Below are 20,797 nucleotides of genomic sequence, written 5' to 3' on the forward strand. Positions count from 1 at the left end.
CCCCCTCTGGCGGTCGGCCGACGGCCTGCTGGGAATTGTAGTCCCTGTCCCCGGAGTCCAACGGGGAGGGGCGGGGACTGCCGGGGAGCGGTGCCTTGTGGGGCTTGTAGTCCGCGACGGGGGGGCGCACGTGACCTCGCCGGCGCCTTTCGGCCGCCCCCGCGCGGCGTCGCCAGGGCGACGGCGAGGGCGACGGCGCGAGCTCGGCGCGCGTCCTGCGGGGCCCCTCCCCCTCCCCCTCCTCCTCCTCCTCCTCCTCCTTCTCGCTCCAACCAGGCCTTAAGATGGCGGCGGCGGTTGGGTCGGTTGCGGCGGAGCGCTGAGGCCGTTGGAGGGCGGCGGCGAGGCGGCGGGCCTGGCCTTGGGACGAGGGAGCGGACGACGACGACGACGACGAGAGGCGGCGGCCAGAGGGCTAGGTAGGACCGGACGCCCGGGCCCGCCGGCTCACCCACACACAGGCCGCCCCGCTCGCCCTCCCTCTCCTCTCCCTCTCCTCCCTCCCTCCTCACCCCCCCCAGCACCCTCGGGACACCCCCCTTTTCTACCCCCGTCCTCTCCCCCCCCCCTTTTTATTCATCCACTCGTATCTATCGAGCGCCCACGCTGCGCTGAGCGCTTGGAAAGTGCAACACGGCAATAGGGAGGGACAGTCCTTGCCCACATTTGTCTCACACCCCCCCCCCCCGTCCCCTTCCCCCATTTTGTCGCCTCCCCGTCCTCTCCCCCCCCTTTTTATTCATTCAGTCGTATTTATTGAGCGCCCACGCTGTGCAGAGCGCTGCGCTGAGCGCTTGGAAAGTGCAACACGGCAATAGGGAGGGACAGTCCTTGCCCACATTTGTCTCTCACACACCCCCCCCCCGTCCCCTTCCCCCATTTTGTCGCCTCCCCGTCCCCTCTTTTGTCGCCCCCCCGTCCTCTCCCCCCCCTTTTTATTCATTCAGTCGTATTTATTGAGCGCCCACGCTGTGCAGAGCGCTGCGCTGAGCGCTTGGAAAGTGCAACACGGCAATAGGGAGGGACAGTCCTTGCCCACATTTGTCTCTCACACACACACCCCCGTCCCCTTCCCCCATTTTGTCGCCCCCCGCCCCCTCTTTTGTCGCCCCCCCATTCTCTCCCTCCCCCTTTTATTCATCGAGTCGTATTTATTGAGCGCCCACGGTGTGCAGAGCGCTGCGCTGAGCGCTTGGAAAGTGCAACACAGCAATAGGGAGGGACAGCCCTTGCCCCCATTTTGTCGCCTCCCCGTCCCCTCTTTTGTCGCCCTCCCACCTCTCCTCCCCCTTTTTATTCATTGAGTCGTATTTATTGAACGCCCACGCTGTGCTGAGCGCTTGGAAAGTACAGTACAGCAATAGGGAGGGACAGTCCTTGCCCACATTTGTCTCACACACACACTCCCGTCCCTTTCCCCCATTTTGTCGCCTCCCCGTCCCCTCTTTTGTCGCCCTCCCATTCTCTCCCCCCCCCTTTTTATTCATCGAGTCGTATCTATCGAGCGCCCACGCTGTGCAGAGCGCTGCGCTGAGCGCTTGGAAAGTGCAACACAGCTATAGAGAGAATCAATCCCTGCCCACATTTGTCAGTCACCCCCCATCCTCTCCCCCCCACCCCTTTTAATTCATTGAGTCGTATTTGTGCAGCACTCAGGGTGTGCAGAGCACTGGGCCGAGCGCTTGGAAAGTATAATACAGCAATAGGGAGAGACAGTCCCTGCCCCCTTTTGTCGCCCCCCCCCTTTTGTCGCCCCCTCCCCATTCTCTCCCCCCCTTTCATTCATTCTTTCAGTCGTATTCATTAAGCGCTCACGGTGTGCTGAGCGCTGGGCTGAGCACTTGGAAAGTGCAGTACAGCAATAGGGACAGTCCCTGTCCTCATTTGTCACACACACACACCCCCCCCCGTCCCCTTCCCCCATTTTGTCGCCTCCCCGTCCCCTCTTTTGTCACCCCCCCATTCTCTCCCTCCCCCTTTTATTCATCGAGTCGTATTTATTGAGAGCCCACGGTGTGCAGAGCACTGCGCTGAGCGCTTGGAAAATACAGTACAGCGATAGGGAGAGACAGTCCCTGTCCACATTTGTCACGCCCCCCCCCCCCCCCCGTCCCCTTTCCCCATTTTGTCGCCTCCCCGTCCCCTCTCTTGTCACCCCCCCATCCTCTCCTCCCCCCTTTTATTCATTGAGTCGTATTTATTGAGCGCTCATGGTGTGCAAAGCACTGCGCTGAGCGCTTGCAAAGTGCAGTACAGCAATAGAGACAGTTCCTGTCCCCTTTTGTTGCCCCCCCGTCCCCTCCCCCCTTTTGTTGCCTCCTCCGTCCTCTCCCCCCCCCCCTTTCATTCATTCTTTCAGTCGTATTTATTAAGCTCTCACCGTTTGCAGAGCACTGTACTAAGCGTTTGGAAAGTACAGTACATTAGAGACAATCCCTGCCCACATTTGTCACCTCCCCATCCCCTCCCCCTTTTTGTCACCCCCCTTCCTCTCCCCCCTCTTTCATTGAGTCGTATTTGTCCCGCGCACACGGTGTGCAGAGCACTGGACTAAGCACTTGGAAAATACAACACAGCAATAGAGAGAATCCATCCCTGCCTACATTTGTCGCCCCCCAGTCCCTTCCCCCCTTATGTCGCTCTCCCATCCTCTCCCCCCCTTTTTATTCATTGTCATATTTATTGAGCGCCCACGGCGTGCAGAGCACTGGACTGAGCGCTTGGAAAGTATAATACAGTAATAGAGAGAGACAGTCCCTGTCCACATTTGTCGCCCCCGTTCCCTGTCCCCTCTCCCTCGTTTTTTGCCCCCCCCCCAAGTCCCCTCCTCCCCTTTGTTGCCCTGTCTTGTCCCCCTCTTGGTCGCCCCCCATTTTGTGGCCCTGTCCCCTCCCCCCTTTGTCGCCCCCCGTCCTGTCCCCCCCTGTTTTGTGCCCCCCATCCTCTTGCCCCCCTTTGTCACCCCCTTTCCCTCCTCCCCCCCTTTGTCACCCCTCATCTCCTTTCTCCCCCCTCTTTGTGTCCCCCCCGGGGCATTTGCCCCCTGTGCCCGCGGGCCCGGAGCGAAATGCCCTCACGGGCCCGAGCCAGCTGACCCAGAGATGGGTCGGGCATTTCGCAGTCTGGTCGCCCCGGATCCGCCCAGCAACCAGACTGCGATTTCTGGTTCACCCTTCCCAACCGTACTGCAGAACCCGGGCTCAGTCTTTGAGAGGCCCGTTTTCCAATTAGGGTCTTCCTTTTCCAGTCGGATTGTGCATTTTTAAAAATGAGCACGCTTTTCCCTGATACTCAGCGGAAGCGCCAACTGGGCCGATAAATGGAGAAGGCCAGGTTTATTAACTGAATGGCTAAAATAGTATAACACCTCCCTTTCGGAGAATATACTGTTGGCGACCGTAGGGACGTGGGCAGCTTTAGTTCTGCCCTCACTCCACCCGAGCTTCGAGGTCGGTTCATTCATCGGGAATGATGGAGTGCTTACCATGTGCAAAGCACTGTACTAAGTGGTGGGGAAGAATGCCGTAAAGGACGAACCAGGCTGGTTCCGGGCCCGGGGTGGCTTTTGAACTCGGGGATGAAATTAATTTCAGCCAGATTAATTTGTTAAGGGAAAATATAATCTCCTTCCTGAGTGACAAATCGCCCAGGACACTAATTTAACTTGCAAAGATTCCTGCTATTGAGGCTAGCACTGTTACAGATATAAGTCATTCATTCAGTAGTATTTATTGAGCGCTTACTAGGTGCAGAGCGCTGTACTAAGCGCTTGGAATGGACAGTTCGGCAACCGATAGAGACCGTCCCTGCCCAGTGACGGGCTCAGAGTCTAAAGGATGTGAGAATGTCAAATACAATGTGAGAAGCAGTGTAGCCTTGGAAAGATTTTGGACCTGGGAGTCAGGGCACCTGAGTTCTAATCTCATCTCTGATGCTGTTGTGCGACCCTGAGCACACCACTTCTCTGTGCCCCAGTGTCTTCATCTGTAAAATGGGATAAAATACCTGTTTTCCCTTCCAATTGGATTAAGAGTCCAGTGTCGGACAGGAATTGTACCTGGCCTGATTATCATGTAGTCCATTTAGAACAGTGCTTGGTACATAGTAAATGCTTAGATAAAATAATAATAGTAATGAAGAGGTTAGATAATCTTTATAAATGTACCTCCACCTAACATAACTACTTAAGGGAAAATTAGGCTATATCTTAAGAATTAGCAAAAGGAAAGCTGAATGTTTTTCTCCTTTCACAGTTAATGCTGTCCGTCCTTTAATTTTGGTCTGTCTTGTTTCGGAAAAATTGCTTTGCTCTTTGTGTCCTAAATATCACTCAGTCAGTAGTATTTGCTTACTGCTCAGTACAGTGCAGGGCACTGACCCGGTGCTTGGGAGAGTACAGCGGAGTTGGAAGGTACGTTTCCTTGCCCATAAGGAGCTTACAGTCTAGAGGGGAAAGCAGACATTAAATCACCGTATATGCTTAAGTGTTGCGGGGCTGAGAGAGGGGACGAATATCAAGTGCTTAAAGGGTAGATATCCAAGTTCATTGGGACTGCAGAAGGGAGAGCGAGTAGGGGAAATGAGGGCTTAGGGAAGGTCTCTTGGAGGAGATGTGGTTTTTTAATAAGGCTTTGCAGGTGGGGAGCCGTGGTGCTCCGTCCTTTAAGTGGAGACGTGGGCAAGGGGTCGGTGGCCAGGTACCGTGAGTAGGTTGGCAGTAGAGGAGTAAAGTGTGCGGGCTGGGTTGTAGAAGGAAACCAGAGAGGTGAGGTCAGAGGGAGTGGGCTGACTGAGTGCTTCAAAACCGATGGTAAGGAGTCTGTGTTGGATACGGAGATGGAGGGGCAACCCCCGGAGCTTTTGGAGGCGACGGGAGGTGTGGAGAGTGAATGGGGAGAGGCAGGAGGCAGGGAGGCCCGCGGGGCAGGTCGGGACAACCCGATTACCCTGTATCTACCCCAGCGCTTAGAACAGTGCTCTGCACACAGTAAGCGCTTAACAAATACCAACATTATTATGATCCGTTGCCATCCTCAAGGTGGGATAAGATAAGGGCTTGGATCAGCATTTATAGGATGGAGAGGAAGGGGCGGATTCTAAGAATAATAATAATAATTATGATTAGACTGTAAGCCCGTCAAAGGGCAGAGACTGTCTCTATCTGTTACTGATTTGTACATTCCAAGTGCTTAGTACAGTGCTCTGCACATAGTAAGCGCTCAATAAATACTATTGAATGAATGAATGAATGAATGATGGCATTTGTTAAGCCCTTACTATGTGCAAAGCACTGTACTAAGGGCTGGGGGGATATAGGGTGATCAGGTTGTCCCACGTGGGGCTCACAGTCTTGATCCCCATTTTACAGATGAGGTGATTGAGGCACCGAGAAGTGAAGTGACTTGCCCAGAGTCACACAGCTGACAAGTGGCGGAGCCGGGATTAGAACCCATGACCTCTGACTCCCAAGCCCAGGCTCTTTCCCCTGAGCCACATTGCTTCCCTGTCACCTTCTACAGATGACCCCAAGGTAGAACCGACGAGAGTTGGTGTCAGATTAAATGCGTGGGTTGAATGAGAGAGATGAGATGAGGATAATGCCAAGGTCATGGGCTCGGGAGACAGGGAAGATAGTGGTGTTGCTTACAGGTAATAGGAGATGAGCATTGTTTTCATGGCTCTGATGTAGAAGAGTACTGGTTTCCAATGTGGAAGGTCTTTTGGTTGTGATCGGGTCTTTCGTTACCCCCTCGTTGGGCTCACGGACCGTAATCACCCTCAGTGGCCTCATCTCTGAATGGGGAGGGCAAGACACTTGGGTGTCGGATTTCTGGTAACACACAGCTCAGAGTCGCGCATTACCTATCAGAAGTGTCATCGTGGCCTTTGGGGAAATGGATCTCTGCTTTTTTACTGGAAATCCTCTTGACCTTCTTCGTTTCTTAGCAACTGAAAGCGCAGTGGACCGGCGTTCGTGGCTTTATGAAAGTGATCTTGAATTTCTGTTTTGTGGAAAAGTCATATGAAAAAGGTGACTGATACAATTTTAATGTGTGATTTTTCACTGACAGATATAAAAGGAGAAGAGAAAACAAGATCCTCCATTGCCAAAATTTACTATTGATTTGATTTCTCACAGTCTTCACCCCTCAGGTATTAGACCATAAATGAGGGAAAGAAGCCACTTCGGGGCTTAGTACAATTCATGCACTTAGTACAGTGCTCTGTGCATAGTAAATGCTCAGATATCATTGATTGATAACTCAGGGGATCTATTGTACTTTCCCAAGTGTTTAGTACAATGCTCGGCACCTAGAAGTACTCTGTAAATGCTGTTGATTGATAATGGTGTGCTGTTAAGATTGGAATCCTGAATTCTAGTGGCCAAGTCAATCAGCCAATCAGTTGTATTTATTGAGCACTTACTGTGTGCAGAGCTCTGTACTAAGTATTTGGGAGGGTGCACTCTAAGCTTGTTGTGGGCGGGGAATGTGACGGTTATGCTGTAATACTGCACTCTCCCAAGCGCTTAGTGCGGTGCTCTCCATGCTGTAAACGCTTGATAAATTCAGTTGACTACAATAAAACAGAGTTGGTAGGCATGTCCTCTGCCCACAAAGAGCTTACAGTCTAGAGGGGCAGACGAACATTAATAAAAATAAATAAATTGTGGAGATGTACATAAGTGCTGTGGGGCTGAAGGAGGGGTGAATAAAGGGTGCAAATCCAGGTGCACCCAAGTCAATCACTGGCTAGTGATTGACCTCTCCACAGTCGTATCAGTTCTACCTATAGGTCCATTTCTAGCCTTGAAAATTAATTTGCGTGCTTCTTACTTTCATTGCCAATCGATGATATTGATTGTGTTTATGAGTGCCCAGCACTGAGTTAAGCACTTGGTAGAGTACCGCAGATGCAAGACATTCCCTGCCCTCACAGAATTCGCAGTCTAATGGGGGTAGGGAGGGAACCAGACCAAAGCAGATTACCGTTAGTAGGAGCAGGAGGAAGAAGAAGAATTGAACAGATTATTGCACATGAATGAACAAAATGAACGCACACTTAAATATACATAAGTGTTGAGGAGAGGAATAGAATTCATAAGTGCTAAGAGTGACTGGGTTAACATAACTTGGGATGTCATGAATTAATGGGGCTTTTTAAGAGGTCTTTGAAGTATGTGGGAAAAGCTCCGGCCTGATGGATATAGAGGGAGAGTGGGAGCTCTGCGCCAGGAAACGGTGGGAGTGGGGGATCGGCAACCAGAGTGGACAGTGTAGAGAGTTGTAATGTGCTCCACCTTATTTTGCTCCTTGGTGTTACATTAAATTTGAGTGATTTCCTCACGTAAAGGTCAGTGTATATGACTGTCAGTTTAAGGAAGAGGGCTGGGAATAGAGTCCTAAGTTATGCTAGAAAATCCAAAATTGTTAGGGTACATAGAAATGTTTATGATTTTTCTTTGGAAACATGGTTACTGTCACGGTCCTGTGAAAAGGCAGCCCTGTGCCGTACGTGCAGAGTTGCTCGGCTCTAGCGGGCAGCTAGGGTGCCATGGAGGAGGAGGAGGCGGGGGGCTCGGAGGTATCTGCTGCCCGATCCCAATCCTCCCGAGTGCCCCGAGCTGCCCCGAGCCAGGTGTCCCTCACCAGGTGCCCCTGAAGGGACGCAACCCGGCGGGGTTTCCTGAAGCGCAAACCACCGAGAGCTGCCTCGGCCCACCAAGTCAGGGGGGTGCCAGCCTAAGGGGCCAGGGAAAAGGGGGATGGACAGGCTCCGCTCAGCCCCGCTGCGGCTCCCAGGCCCCCGCCCGGCTCTCTGATCCCGTGCCCCTCTCCCACCCACCACCACCAAGTCCCCTCAGCCTCACCTGAGCAGAACTGATGTTTGGTGCCTGGCCCTAGCCCAACAATAATAATGTTGGTATTTGTTAAACTCTTACTGTGTGCCAAGCACTGGTCTAAGCGCTGGGGTAGATACAAGGTCATCAGGTTGTCCCACGTGAGGCTCACAGTCTTAATCCCCATTTTACAGATGCGGTGACTGAGGCATCGAGAAGTGGCCCAGCTGACTGGCGGCGGAGCCGGCATTAGAACCCATGACCTCTGACGCCTAAGCCCGGGCTCTTTCCACTGAGCCACGCTAGCCCAGACCACAGTGCCCCCTCCCTCCCCGGCACGATTCCCCCCCCGAAACCCTGCTTGCGGCCTTCCCACTCCCTGGCTCCGCCCGGGTCTGCCAGAGCCCCTTAGCCGGCTGCTCCGTAGACGTCGCGCCGTCCTGGTCAGGGCTCACGAGGGACAGAAGAAGACCAGTCAATCCGTGCTATCACTGGAGCGCCTACCGTGGGCCGCCGGTCCCTCGACTAGGAGTCCTTGGGAGGGAGAGAAAAACACAAGAGAGATGGTAGACCTGATGCCTGCCCATAAGGAGCGTGCAGTCTAGAGAGAGATTGGAGAGGAGGGAGCAGCATAGAGAAGGACAACAAGGTGATCTGGGGATGGGGAAACTTCCCTTAGAGGAGAGACTGGAAAAAAGATCTAGAGACAGAAGCCTCTCAGACAGTTGGGTGTGGGGGCAGATCCATGGTGCCGGGGAGAAGAGGTACCCACTGGTATTTATTGAGCACTTATTGTGAGCTGAGCACTGTACTAAGCACTTGGGAGAGTAATAAGAATAAATAATGATAATTGTATTTAAGCGCTGACTATGTGCCAAGCACCGTTCTAAGCGCTTGGTTAGGTACAAGGTAATCGGGTTGTCCCACGTGGGGCTCACAGTCTTAATCCGCACTTTACAGATGAGGTAACTGAGGCCCAGAGAAGCTAAGTGGCTTGCCCAGAGTCACCCAGCGGACAGGTGGCGGAGCCGGGATTAGAACCCACGTCCTCTGACTCCCGAGCCCCGGCTCTTCCCGCTGAGCCACACTCCTTCTCTAAGTTTTATCTCCTCGTCGGGGAATCGAACCCCGGTCTCCCACATGACAGGCGGGAATACTCACCGCTATACTAACGAGGAGGAAGCGTGACTGACTTACGAGGGTGCAGCAGAGTACAGTACAGTGGAGATGGTAGACATCTTCCCCGCCCACTAGGAGCTTACATTCTAAAAGGGGAGATAGATATGAATATAAATAAATGACATGTGTACGGAAGTGCTGAAGGAGGGGTGAGTAAAGGGAGCAAATCCAAGTGCAAGTGGGGAGAGAGAAGAGCAAATTGAGGGCCTAGTCAGGCAAGGTTTTCACAGAGAAGCAGTGGGACCCATTTGGAAGGAGCATGGGCTCGGGAGTCAGGGGACCCGGCTTCTAATCCCAGCTCCACCCCTTGCCTGCCGTTGACCTTGGGCGGGCCACTTTTCTGTGCCTCAGTTTCCTGATCTGTAAAATGGGGTTTAAATGCCCGTTCTCCTTCCCCCTTAGACGGAGGGCCCCCATGTGGGACACAGTGTCTGACCTGATTTTCCTGTGTTGGCTCCAGTATTTAGTATAGTGCTTGGCACATAGTAATCACTTCTTAAAATACCGCAATTATTAATAAGGAAGAGCTACTAAGCCTGTTGAATTCATGATCACAGGAAGTTGTATGGATTCAGAGGTTCAAGAGGGGGTGGCATAAGTTCGAAGGCGGGGAGTTGTCGAAGCGTTCATGCCTACTAACCTGGTGGATGGTTGCCAAGGCGGCCATTTCCCACGTCCTCCAAGAATCCCTTTTTGCCATCGTCAGAGGTGGAATACTGAACTCACGTCCCCATCGACCTGCCCCGGGATCGTCTCCTTTCCCTCTGCTCTGTTGGCAGTTTGCATAGAGAACTGGTAGGTTAGTTGTCTTCTCAAACCCTGCTGCTTTCACTCCTCACCAATACTGTCAGGCAATCAGTGGAATTGGTTGAGTGCTTACTCTGTGGAGAGAAATCAGTCAATCCCCCTCCGCATCAAACAGAAACTCCTTACCGTCGACTGTGAAGCAGTCAATGACCTTGCCCCTTCCTCCCTCAATTCACTACTCTCCTACTACAACCCACCCCAGACACTTGGCTCCTCTAATGCTAACCCTCTCACTGTCCCTCGATCTCGTCTCTCTCGCCGCTGACCTCTCGCCCACGTCCTGCCTCTGGCTGGCAACGCTCTCCTTTTCCACATCCAGAAGACAATTACTCTCCTCCCCTTCAAAGCCTTACTGGAGGCACATCTCTTCCAAGAGACCTTCCCTGACTGAGCCCCTCTTTTCTTTTTCTTCCACTCCCTTCTGCATCTCCCCGACTAGCTCCTTTTGTTCATTCCCCCCGCCCCAGCCCCACAGTGCTTATGTTGGTTCATTCAATTGTATTTATTGAGCGCTTACTGTGTGCAGAGCAATGTCCTAAGCGCTTGTAAAGTACACTTCCGCAACAGATGGAGACAATCCCTACCCAACAACAGGCTCACAGTCTAGAAGGGGGAGACAGAAAACAAAACAAGTAGACAGGCGTCAATAGCATCAAAATAGATATATTTTGAATAGAAATAGAAATAGAAAATCGAGATAGAAAATCGAAATAGAAAATCGAGAAGCAGCGTGGCTCAGTGGAAAGAGCATGGGCTTTGGAGTCAGGGCTCATGAGTTCGAATCCCAGCTCTGCCACTTGTCGGCTGTGTGACTGTGGGCAAGTCACTTAACTTCTCTGTGCCTCAGTTCCCTCATCTGTAAAATGGGGATGAAGACTGTGAGCCCCACGTGGGACAACCTGATTCCCCTATGTCTACCCAGCGCTTAGAACAGTGCTCTGCACATAGTAAGTGCTTAACAAATACCAACATTATTATATAAAGAATTATAGATATAATGTATCTCCTATATGTATGTATTATGTATCTGCAATTTATTTATATTGTCTGTCTCCCCCTCTAGACTGTAAGCTCTTTGTGGGCAGGGAATGGGTATTATATTGTTATAGTGTACTCTCCCAAGCGCTTAGTGCAGTGCTCTGCACACGACGCTCAGTAAATAGAATTAGTTGATTATTGATTGAGTACTTACTGGGTGCAGAGCACTGTACTAAGCACTTGGGAGAGTACAGTACAGCAGAGGTGGTAGACATTCCCTATCCACAAGGAGCTTACAGTCTAGAGTCTACTAATAATGTTGGTATTTGTGAAGCGCTTACTTTGTGCAGAGCACTGTTCTAAGCGCTGGGGTAGACACAGGGGAATCAGGTTGTCCCACGTGGGGCTCACAGTCTTCATCCTCATTTTACAGATGAGGTAACTGAGGCACAGAGAAGTTAAGTGACTTGCCCACAGTCACACAGCCGACAGGTGGCAGAGCTGGGATTCGAACTCATGAGCTCTGACTCCAAAGCCCAGGCTCTTTCCACTGAGCCACGCTGCTTCTCTAGACAGACTAGACTAGACAGGTGGACATGTATTCTGCAGGCTCGCCTGTGTCCCGTTGTCTGTGAGCTGTGTCAGTGCAAGTTGAGGCCGGAGCAGCCCTCACGCATAGGAAACTTCCACTGGCATGGCACTGGGAGGACCAGCATGGCCACATTTTCATATGTGGTGGGAAACATTCTGTCTTGGGATGTTTTGCCTTGCTGCCGGCCATACCAGTGTGGTGCACCTCTTGATGGCGATAATGATGGTGGTATTTAATTAATGTTGGTATTTGTTAAGCTCTTACTATGTGCAGAGCACTGTTCTAAGCGCTTTAAGTGCTTACTATGTGCCAGGCGCTGGAGTAGATACACAGAAATCAGGTTGTCCCACGTGTGGCTCATAGTCTTAATCCTCATTTTACAGATGAGGTAATGAGGCACAGAGAACTAAAGTGGCTTTCCCAGGGTCACACAGCAGACAAGCGGCGGAGGCTGGAGTAGAACCCACGTCCTCTGGCTCCCAAGTCCGTGCTTCCACTAAGCCACGTTGCTTCTCCTACTCTTCTGCTTCTCTTCCTACCCTTGCCCCATGCCCCTTCTCAACTTCCCCACACCAGGCCACCTACTCGGGCTGTTAGCTAAGCTCTGACCCCAAAAGGGGCTTGGGATTAACACCTGGCCTGGATACCTGAAGGGTGGAGGGAGCTGGTCCCATCTGAAGTAACTGGCTTAGAGAAAAGCTTTGAAGCCAACTCATTATATCTTCATTCGGAACATGCATCATGAATAGCCGAGTTGTGAAAATTTTAGGTGGGTTAGGGCGCGTCTGCCTCAGAATAGGAAAGCAGCGTGGCCTACTGGATAGAGCACAGGCCTGGGCGTCAGAAGGACTTGAGTTCTGATCCCGGCTCTGCTACTTGCCTGCTGTGTGTGTGACCTGGGACAAGTCACTTCACTTCTCCGGACCTCGGTTAATTCATTTGCAAGGTGGGGATTAAGGCTGCCTCGTGTGGGACGGGGGCTGTGTCTAACTTGATGAGCTTGTATCTACCTCAGCATTTAGTACAGTGCTTGGCACATACAGTAAGCCCTTAAGAAATACCATTAAAAAAAGTAGGGAATGAGGGTCAGGGAACTAGAACAGGAAAGAATTGGAAGGATTTGAGAATCTATTGTTCCAGAGAGGGAAAACTGAGGTGCTTCTCAAATGATGTTCTGGTTGATCAATCCCTAAAATTGCTCATTTTTGCTCTCTCTTGAAGAGTTGTGGTTTTTTTTTTTTCCACTTCTTCAACGTTAATCAACTGCAGCCCGTCATGTATATATTAAAGTCCATGTAAATGCTTGGCATGTGGATATTCAAATAGATCATTAAGCCTTTTGAAATTGTTCGTGGCAGGCAATGTGTTTCTGGGCAACCCGGGTTTTCATGCGTCCAAAAATAAACATTTAGAAAAAGCAGTTGGTGCTTATATTGTCCTTCGTTATTTTGGTGATTGAAGGTTGCTGCCCTGAAAACTTGATTCCCAAAGTCATTTGAAGGGGGAAGTATTTTCAGCTTACTGTGTAGAGATAGTAATTTGAGCTCACTCTAGTGCTAACCTTCTTAGCTCCTCCAGTGCTAACCTTCTCACTGTGCCTCGATCTCGCCTGTCTCGCCGCCGACCCCTGGTGCGTGTCCTGCCTCTGGCCTGGAACACCCTTCCTCCTCAAATCCTCCAGACAATCTCCCCCCTCCCTTCAAAGCCTTACTGAAGGCACATCTCCAAGAGGCCTTCCCAGACCAAGCCCCACTTTTCCTCATCTTCCCCTGCCTTCTGCATCTCCCTGACTTGCTCCCTTTGCTCTTCTCCCCTTCTCCCTGCCCTGCAGCACTTATTCATTCATTCAAGAGTATTTATTGAGTGCTTACTATGTGCAGAGCACTGTGCTAAGCGCTTGGAATGGACAAATCGGCAACAGATACAGTCCCTGCCCATTGACGGGCTTACAGTCTAACTGGGGGAGACAGACAGACAAAAACAATAGCAATAATGTACTTTTGTATGTATACATTAATGTATATAGCTGTAATTTTATTTATTTGTGTTGTTTATTTGTATAGATGTCTGTCTCCCCGCCTCTAGACTGTGAGCTCATTGTGGGCAGGGATTGTCACTCTTTTTTTGCTGTATTGTACTTTCCCAAGCACTTAGTACAGTGCTGTGCACAGAGTAAGCTCTTAATAAATACAGTTGAATGAATGAATGAACCTTGGATTTCAGCTACAGTGCTGTGCAGTAGGAGATGCTTTTGGGAAATTAAAACGAGTGAGACCCGGGCACAGGCTTCCCTGGAGAGAGGCCGCAGCAGGGACAAGGCCTGGGGATTCGTGTTGGTCCCAAGGGCACAAGCTCAGAGCCCCGGCTACTCCCTGGGTTTGAGGGGCCACTGCCCTACCTCTCGCCTCCCACATTCAGTCTGGCTCTGAGAGGCCCCTACACAGCACACCCAGAGAGCTCGGCTTCATGAGCACGGTAAGCCTTTTTCCGCCCCACTAAGTACAGAAGTTGACATGTGATCCATGTACTGTGGATCATACACAGTGGATCCATGGGAGAGCCGTGTACCATTCTCGGGCAGAGCTATGTGCCCAGTCCCATTTGTTTAAACTTCCCCCGCCACCACTGTCACTTGCCCACCGCCTCAGTTTTCTAGGGCGTTTGCTGGACAGCCACGGCCTTGGGGCCAGGAAAAGGGGCTCCAAGTTGCCATGAACACTCTGATTCTGGATTCCGCTGCCCTGGGAGGCAGCGTTGCCTAAAGGGGAGAGCTCAGGCGCATGTCCCAGCTCTGTCCCTAGCCTGCTGGCTGACTGTGGGCAAGTCACCTAACTTCTCTAGGCTTCAGTTTCCTCCTCTGAAAAATGGGGACAAAATACCACCTCTCCTTATCTATGTCACAGGGACATCATAAGCGGGATAGTTGGTGTGAAAGTGTGCTGCACAAATGCTTGGTGCTGTTGTTCAGCCGAGCCACATCTCTTTACTTGGTGGTGGCCTGGTGGGCTCTGTTCACTTCCCACCTGTGTTTCTCTCCTAAATACTGAACACCCTCAGGGAAGAGGGTTTCACCGGGAAGTTTTAAAAACAAAAATAGAAATCTGTTTAATGGGCACGCTTTGTCTTCAGCTGGACGCACTCACTGTAGTGGCTAAAAGTTTTGGAATGTTTTAGGACCACTGTGAATACTGTCCAATTGAATTCTAGGGCTACGTTGTCTGTTTCCCTCATTTTCAATAATCCCCAAGGATTGAAGTGTTCATTATGAGGTGAGAGGGGGCAGATAGTTCCCAGGACAAATTCTGGACTTCAGGCAGGGGTTCTTCTACTCAGTGGGGCAGAGTCTAAGAACTGGAGCCGGAAGATGCAGAAAAGAAGACAGAATACAAGTGTTTGTCAGCCTTGGGCCCGTTTTTTGGGCCACAGGGCTAGCGGTTGCTAGAAAAGGGACTTTGGAGGGGAATCACGGTGGCGGGGGTGGTGGGGGGAGGTGGAGTGCACAGCGCCAGCAATCTGTTTGCCCTGGTGCTTGGAGGGGCACAGAGCCAACAATCTGTTTGTCCTGGTGTCTGGTGCTCCAATTTGCCAATTTCCAGAAAGACTGTTTCAAAGCCTGGCTAGTTCTGGAGCTTGAGTGACGCAGGATTGAGTTTTCATTTTCCCCGCCAGGCACTATTCTACATTCCGGCCAGGTAGTTATAATGTCTCTTTGCTTTGTAGAAGGGATCCCTCACGGTTAACCCATCACCATGGCCACTGGAGGAGATCCGTTTGAAGACGACATAAATGATCAGGACTTCCCAAACTGGAGCAGCGAGAGTGTCGACGATCGATTGAACAACGTGGTATGTTGTCTTAATAATTGTCACTGGGTTGAGGCTGAAGTCGAGCTTGCCGGTGATTCTCTTCTAAGAAGAGTTTCACTTCCACGGAGCTTCAGAACGACAGAGTTCTTGCAAGTTTATGCTGGGTAAAAAAGGCTCGAGGCCTTCATGTAAGTTTTAGGAACGGTTCAGTAGAGTCACGTGGGGGGGAGAGAAAAGGTAGGGAGGTGAACAGGGTCATCCTTTACCACGGCAGCTGGATGTCAGGGAAGACGTTTCCTCTAAGCCACCTTTGGGCCACTGTTGGTGATAATAACAACGGGACAGGTGGGCCGGTTGTGTGATACAGAAGGGTACGACTTCTATTCTGTTTGAAGTCTAAAAACCGTAGGGATGTCTGTGATTTTTGGAATTCACCCAGCTCCCCTATAACACAGGACTACGGCCTTGGCAAACCCACACTGAGGAAAAGGCGGGTCACGGTACCCAGGGCCTCGATCGGGGCATCGTTGTCAGCCAGCGCACGACTGTTTCTTTCAACACCACATCACGTACCAGCCACGCAGACGTGTCATGAGATGGGCGTCCCCTAGTTCCCAACAGTATTCCATCCAAAATGATTAATCAAAGGGTGCATTATTAGAGAAGCAGCGTGGCTCAGTGGAAAGAGCACAGGCTTTGAAGTCAGAGGTCATGAATTCGAATCCCAGCTCTGCCACTTGTCAGCTGTGTGACTGTGGGCAAGTCACTTCTCTGTGCCTCAGTTCCCTCATCTGTAAAATGGGGATTAAGACTGTGAGCCCCACGAGGGACATCCTGATTCCCCTGTGTCTATCCCAGCGCTTAGAACAGTGCTCGGCACATAGTAAGCGCTTAACAAATACCAACATTATTATTATTATTATAGAAGAACCGAGAGCTCACTGCAGGCGAACGGACCTGGATCCAATCAGTCAGTCAGTGGTATCAATTGAGAGCTTACCGGGTGTAGAGCACTGTTACTAAGCTTTTGAGAGAGGACAGTTCAGTAGAGTTTGTAGACATAATCCTTGCCCACAGGGAGTTTATAGTCTAGAGGGGGGACACATGATAGAATTAATGACAGACTGGGGAAGTGGGAGAGAATGAAAATGTGTACATAAATGTTGTGGGACTGAATAGCAAGTGCTTAAAGGGGTACAAATCCACATGCAAATGCTCTCATAAGTTAGGTGTGAAAAGCCATATAGCCTCTGGTTAATTGACAAGCGGGTATTAAATAATCTATCAAGCAAACTAAAGCATAGGTAAGCCAAAGGCTATACATCTGCAAAAACCAAGAGCATCTGGTTGCCAGTGGTGTCTCTGTTGGCCCGAAGAATTGAATCGGTGTTTGTTGTGTCCAGAATAGGAAGTTTGGTTACTTCAAGACCAGCCAGTGAGTGGAGCAATTTTCTCAAAAAAAAAAAAAAGAGTGAAGCACCTGGCTTGGCCATCAGCCTAATTTTTTCCAAAAAAGACAAATTGAGATGTCTTTTTTGGCACATTTAAGAAGCAGAAAACTGCTTTTTAATATGAAAATATTTTAAGCCCCATTTGCAGCTGGATTATTTGTGGTCTGTGTTTTTTAGCAGTCTCTGGTTGGCTTGTTGTAAGTTCAGTTCTTTGGGGAATTTGGGGTGTTTGTATGGGTGAGGGGACTTGGATTTTACTCCAACCTGCGCATCCTGGAGAAGGGTGAGCTAATATGGAAAACACAGAGCCAATTAAGCTGTTGGGGTTTACCATTGTCACATTTTTCCTGTTTTAAAATTTATATTCAAGCTAATGCTTTTTCGACTATGACAGAGTCCAGATGTCCTTGTGGAAAGAGAATCAGTGGTGTCGAGCAGTGGACGAATCCTGGCTGCTCTCAGCCATAGCTGAGGGAAAGCACTCTTGTCCCCTCATCGGCCCCACTCATTCACCGCTCCGAACATTGTGATCCAGAGACCCCCAGTCTCTTGGGCTCCCTGGGTGGGCCGCCGGGGACCTTCAGCTGCTGGGGCCAGCCGAGGCCCTGGGGTTCATGCTCTGGGAAGGGCTGCCCCGATCAGTCCATCAGTCGGTGGTATTTATGGAGCGCTTACTGAGTGCAGAGGACTGGGAGAGTACAATACAGTAGAATGGGTAGACCTGTTCCCCAATCGCTGCCCCTGCCTCCACTGAGCGTACAGTCTAGAGGACTCTGGTGTGGGGACTTGATGATGACTATGATATTTAAGTGCTTAGTATGGGCCAGGTAATGTACTAAGCACTGGCTTGGCTACAAACAAATCAGGTCGGACACAATCCATGTCCCATTTTGTGGCTCGCAATCTCAGTTCCCGTTTTACAGATGAGGTAACTGAGGCCCAGAGAAGTGAAGTGACTTGCCCGAGGCCACACAGCACACAAGTGGCGGGGCCAGAATTAGAACCCATGACCTTCTATCTCCCAGGCCCCTGCTCTAGCACTACACCGTGGGACTTCCGGAGGGCTGCGGCAGTTCGGTCCACCTCCCTCTCGCCCGGGCTGCCAGCGGCTGGAGGAAACCCACATCATCCAGAGCTCATCGGGGACGGGGAGAGCTTGCATTACCTCCCCCCTCTCCTCTCCTCTTCCTGGAGGTTATTGGACTGGAAAAGAGATGGTCTGGAAGTCCCTTCCCAGCAGGTCTGCAGCCCAGGCCGTGCCCCCCGAGGCTTCTTGGGAATACCCCACCCTGGGAGGGAGGTTGTGGCCTAACCCCGAGTTGCCTCGGGATCGGGGTTCAAAGTTCAGCATCTGGCAGGTCAGAGCAGGGGGCCATTCACAAGTGGCTCTCTGCGATCTTTGACTTCTCACCCCACTTTTTTCCTCCCTCTCTTTTTTAAAGAGCTGGAGTACTCAGCAGAAGAAAGCAAATAGGTCATCGGAGAAAAACAAGAAAAAATTTGGTGTGGAAAGTGGAAAGCGGTTAACTAATGACATTTCTCCGGAGTCCTCACCGGGAGTCGGACGGCGAAGGGCCCAGACTCCTTCCACGTTCCCCCACAGTAGATATATGGCCCAGATGTCCGTGCCAGAGCAAGCAGAGTTAGAAAAGCTCAAGCAACGGATCAACTTCAGCGACTTGGATCAGGTTGGTGAACTGTTGGCACCCATCCCTCTGTGACTGCGGGAAAGGCTCTGATGGGAAAAAAGATGGGTTTACCATTCCAAATAGAGAAAACCCTGGGTTCCTTCTTCCTGACCACCGAGGGTCCTCCCAGTGCTCCCTGGATTAGGCCAAGGTTTAGTGCTGTGGGCAGATTTTTGATTCGGAGAAGGCAGTTGAAGGGGGGAAGGGTGTAGGCAGATGGGCCTTTAAGTTCTTCCACCATGAAATTTACCCTTTCTACCTCAGTCAGCCAGTGGTATTTAGTGAGGACTTTCCGTGTGTGGAACATTGTATGAAGTGCTTGGGTTTCTTTTATTTTTTTATTTTATTTTTAAAGACTTATGCTATCTGCTTTATTGCGGTCTCTGTTCAGTAGTGGTATTTATTGGGATTACATCCCAGATTAAGTCCCCCTTTTCTTGACCTCCTCTTTCCTTCCCTGTCACCTTGATTCGCTCCCTTTGCTCTTTCCCCCTTCTCCCCGCCCCACAGCACTTATGTATATATGTATATATCTATAATTCTACTTATTTTTATTGATGCCTATTTACTGGTTTTGATGTCCATCTTCCTTCTTCTAGACTGTAAGCCCAGTGTGGGCAGGGATTGTCTCTCTTTATTGCTGAATTGTACTCTCCAAGCACTTAGTACAGTGCTCTGCACATAGTAAGTGCTCAATAAATACAATTGAATGAATGAATCTAATGAAGTTGAACTTGATTCTTGATTAAAGCAGCTAAGTGTGTGACATTAAATTCACATCATTAAGACTGGTTTTAAAGTTGTGGTCTCTTGTAGTCTAAAATGAATTAAATTTTAGTGTATTGAATATCTGCTATGACTGAAATCAGTCAGGGGTGACAGATTCCTCTCATCCTGGCCCATCACCTGTACCTGGCACATCTCATGGTCCAATGGTGACTCTTCCATTCCCTTCCCTGGAGCCACTAAATGCTGTGGGGGAGCTGGAGGCTGGGGGATTTGGAACTTTTCTAAATTATGTATTTATTTTAATGGCTGTTTCCCCCTCTAGACTGTTCAGCTCCCTGTGGGCAGAGAATGTCTTTATCAACTCTTTTTTATTGTACTCTCCCAAGTGCTTAGTACAATGTCCCGGACACAGTGAGTGCCCCGTAAAAGCCATTGATTAATTCTAAATAGCCAGATCGACAGAAACAGCGCTTCAGATATGGACAGAATAGCAATGAACCAGATTTAGGGCCAAAGGAAAGGTAGGCATGACTTACTGCTATTTCTGCTGTCGGTATTGGTGCCAGGCATTGGGTTAAGAGGTAAGGGGTAGCTTGGACACAGTCCCTGTCCCACAAGGGGCACCCAGTCTAAAGAAGTGGAAGACTAGGTAGTTAAAGCTCATTTTATTGGTGAAGAAACTAGGATGCAGAGAAGTTAAGTGACTTGTCCAAGGTCACACAGCAGGCCAGCATTGGAACTGGGACTAGAACCTTCTGTGCTCTTTCCACTAGATCGTACCTCTTCTCTAAAGGAAATTGTCCTGGGCAAGTTATAAGTGAAAATGTTAATGAAAAATAAACTGGGCCAGTACTTATTTTCCCTAAGCTAATGGTACTCACATCAAGCACATCCCTTTTACTAGTGTCAGACAATCAATAGTATTTATTGAGTACTTAGTCCATGTGGAGCACTGTGCCCAGCACCAGGGAGAGTACAGAAGTTAATAGACTCAATCCTTTTGAAGAGGATATCTATAGACACCAAAATGAATTTCTTTTGTCTGTAAGTTCTTGGGTTTAACTCTGTTGTCTTATACTCTCTTAGACACTTAGTACAGGACTGCACACAGTAAATGTTCAGTAGATACCATTGATGGTGAGGGAAAGCAGCAGGATCAAAAAGCTCTGGACACAGGTGGTGCAGGGTGCTTAGCCAAGTGCCTGGGTGCCTGGATCGATTGAGAAGGACTGTTCAAAAATTTTTGTTGGAGGCTTTTTGAAGCACATCTGAAGGCAGCACTGTATTAATAATATTTGAAACATTGCTGGAAAGTGAAACTGCTTAAGGCCAACCTAGCAACCCTGATTTTGACAGGCTAGAACTTTATAACACTTAACTTTTTTTTTTTGCATGTGTGTATGTGTGTCTGTATCCGCTTGCACATGCACGCATCCAACAGCGGAGCATCGGAAGTGATTCTCAAGGCCGAGCAACTGCTGCTAACAACAAACGTCAGCTGAGTGAGAGCAGAAAGCCGTACAACTTCTTGTCACTGCAGATCAACACAAACAAAAGCAAAGATGCTGCTCCCGGCCCTCCAAAGCGAGAGGGTAGTGGGTCATCGCAGTGTAAAGAATCATTTGCATTAGCCCGGAGTAAAGACTGCCTGCAAAATTGTCAAGCTCCGGAAGAAACTGGCAGCGGAGAGCCTGCTATAGACAGTAGCCAGGTAACAGACCCAAGTT

General features: G+C 50.1%; 1 protein-coding gene and 1 non-coding gene across 8 annotated transcripts in view; one reads left to right on the forward strand and one right to left on the reverse strand.

Annotated features, from left to right (window-relative positions):
* The first annotated feature begins 284 nt into the window (after positions 1-284).
* PCM1 (pericentriolar material 1) overlaps positions 285-20,797 on the forward strand; it is a 77,911-nt gene continuing 57,398 nt past the window's right edge. For 4 of the 7 annotated variants that reach the window (XM_029076934.2, XM_029076938.2, XM_029076939.2 and 1 more), the window contains exons 1-4: positions 286-419; positions 15,117-15,241; positions 18,096-18,341; positions 20,512-20,781. In XM_029076934.2, coding sequence (XP_028932767.1) covers positions 15,146-15,241; positions 18,096-18,341; positions 20,512-20,781 — 612 coding nt within the window. In that variant the 5' untranslated portion in view covers positions 286-419; positions 15,117-15,145. Of the gene's footprint in view, positions 420-6,071; positions 6,154-15,116; positions 15,242-18,095; positions 18,342-20,511; positions 20,782-20,797 lie in introns of all 7 variants that reach the window. The other 3 variants (XM_029076937.2, XM_029076940.2, XM_029076935.2) reach the window with 2 other exon arrangements.
* TRNAD-GUC lies at positions 8,947-9,018 on the reverse strand. Its single transcript has one exon. It is a non-coding gene; the product is annotated as a tRNA-Asp (tRNA).

This window comes from Ornithorhynchus anatinus, chromosome 12 (assembly GCF_004115215.2).
Source record: "Ornithorhynchus anatinus isolate Pmale09 chromosome 12, mOrnAna1.pri.v4, whole genome shotgun sequence".
NCBI lineage: Eukaryota > Metazoa > Chordata > Mammalia > Monotremata > Ornithorhynchidae > Ornithorhynchus > Ornithorhynchus anatinus.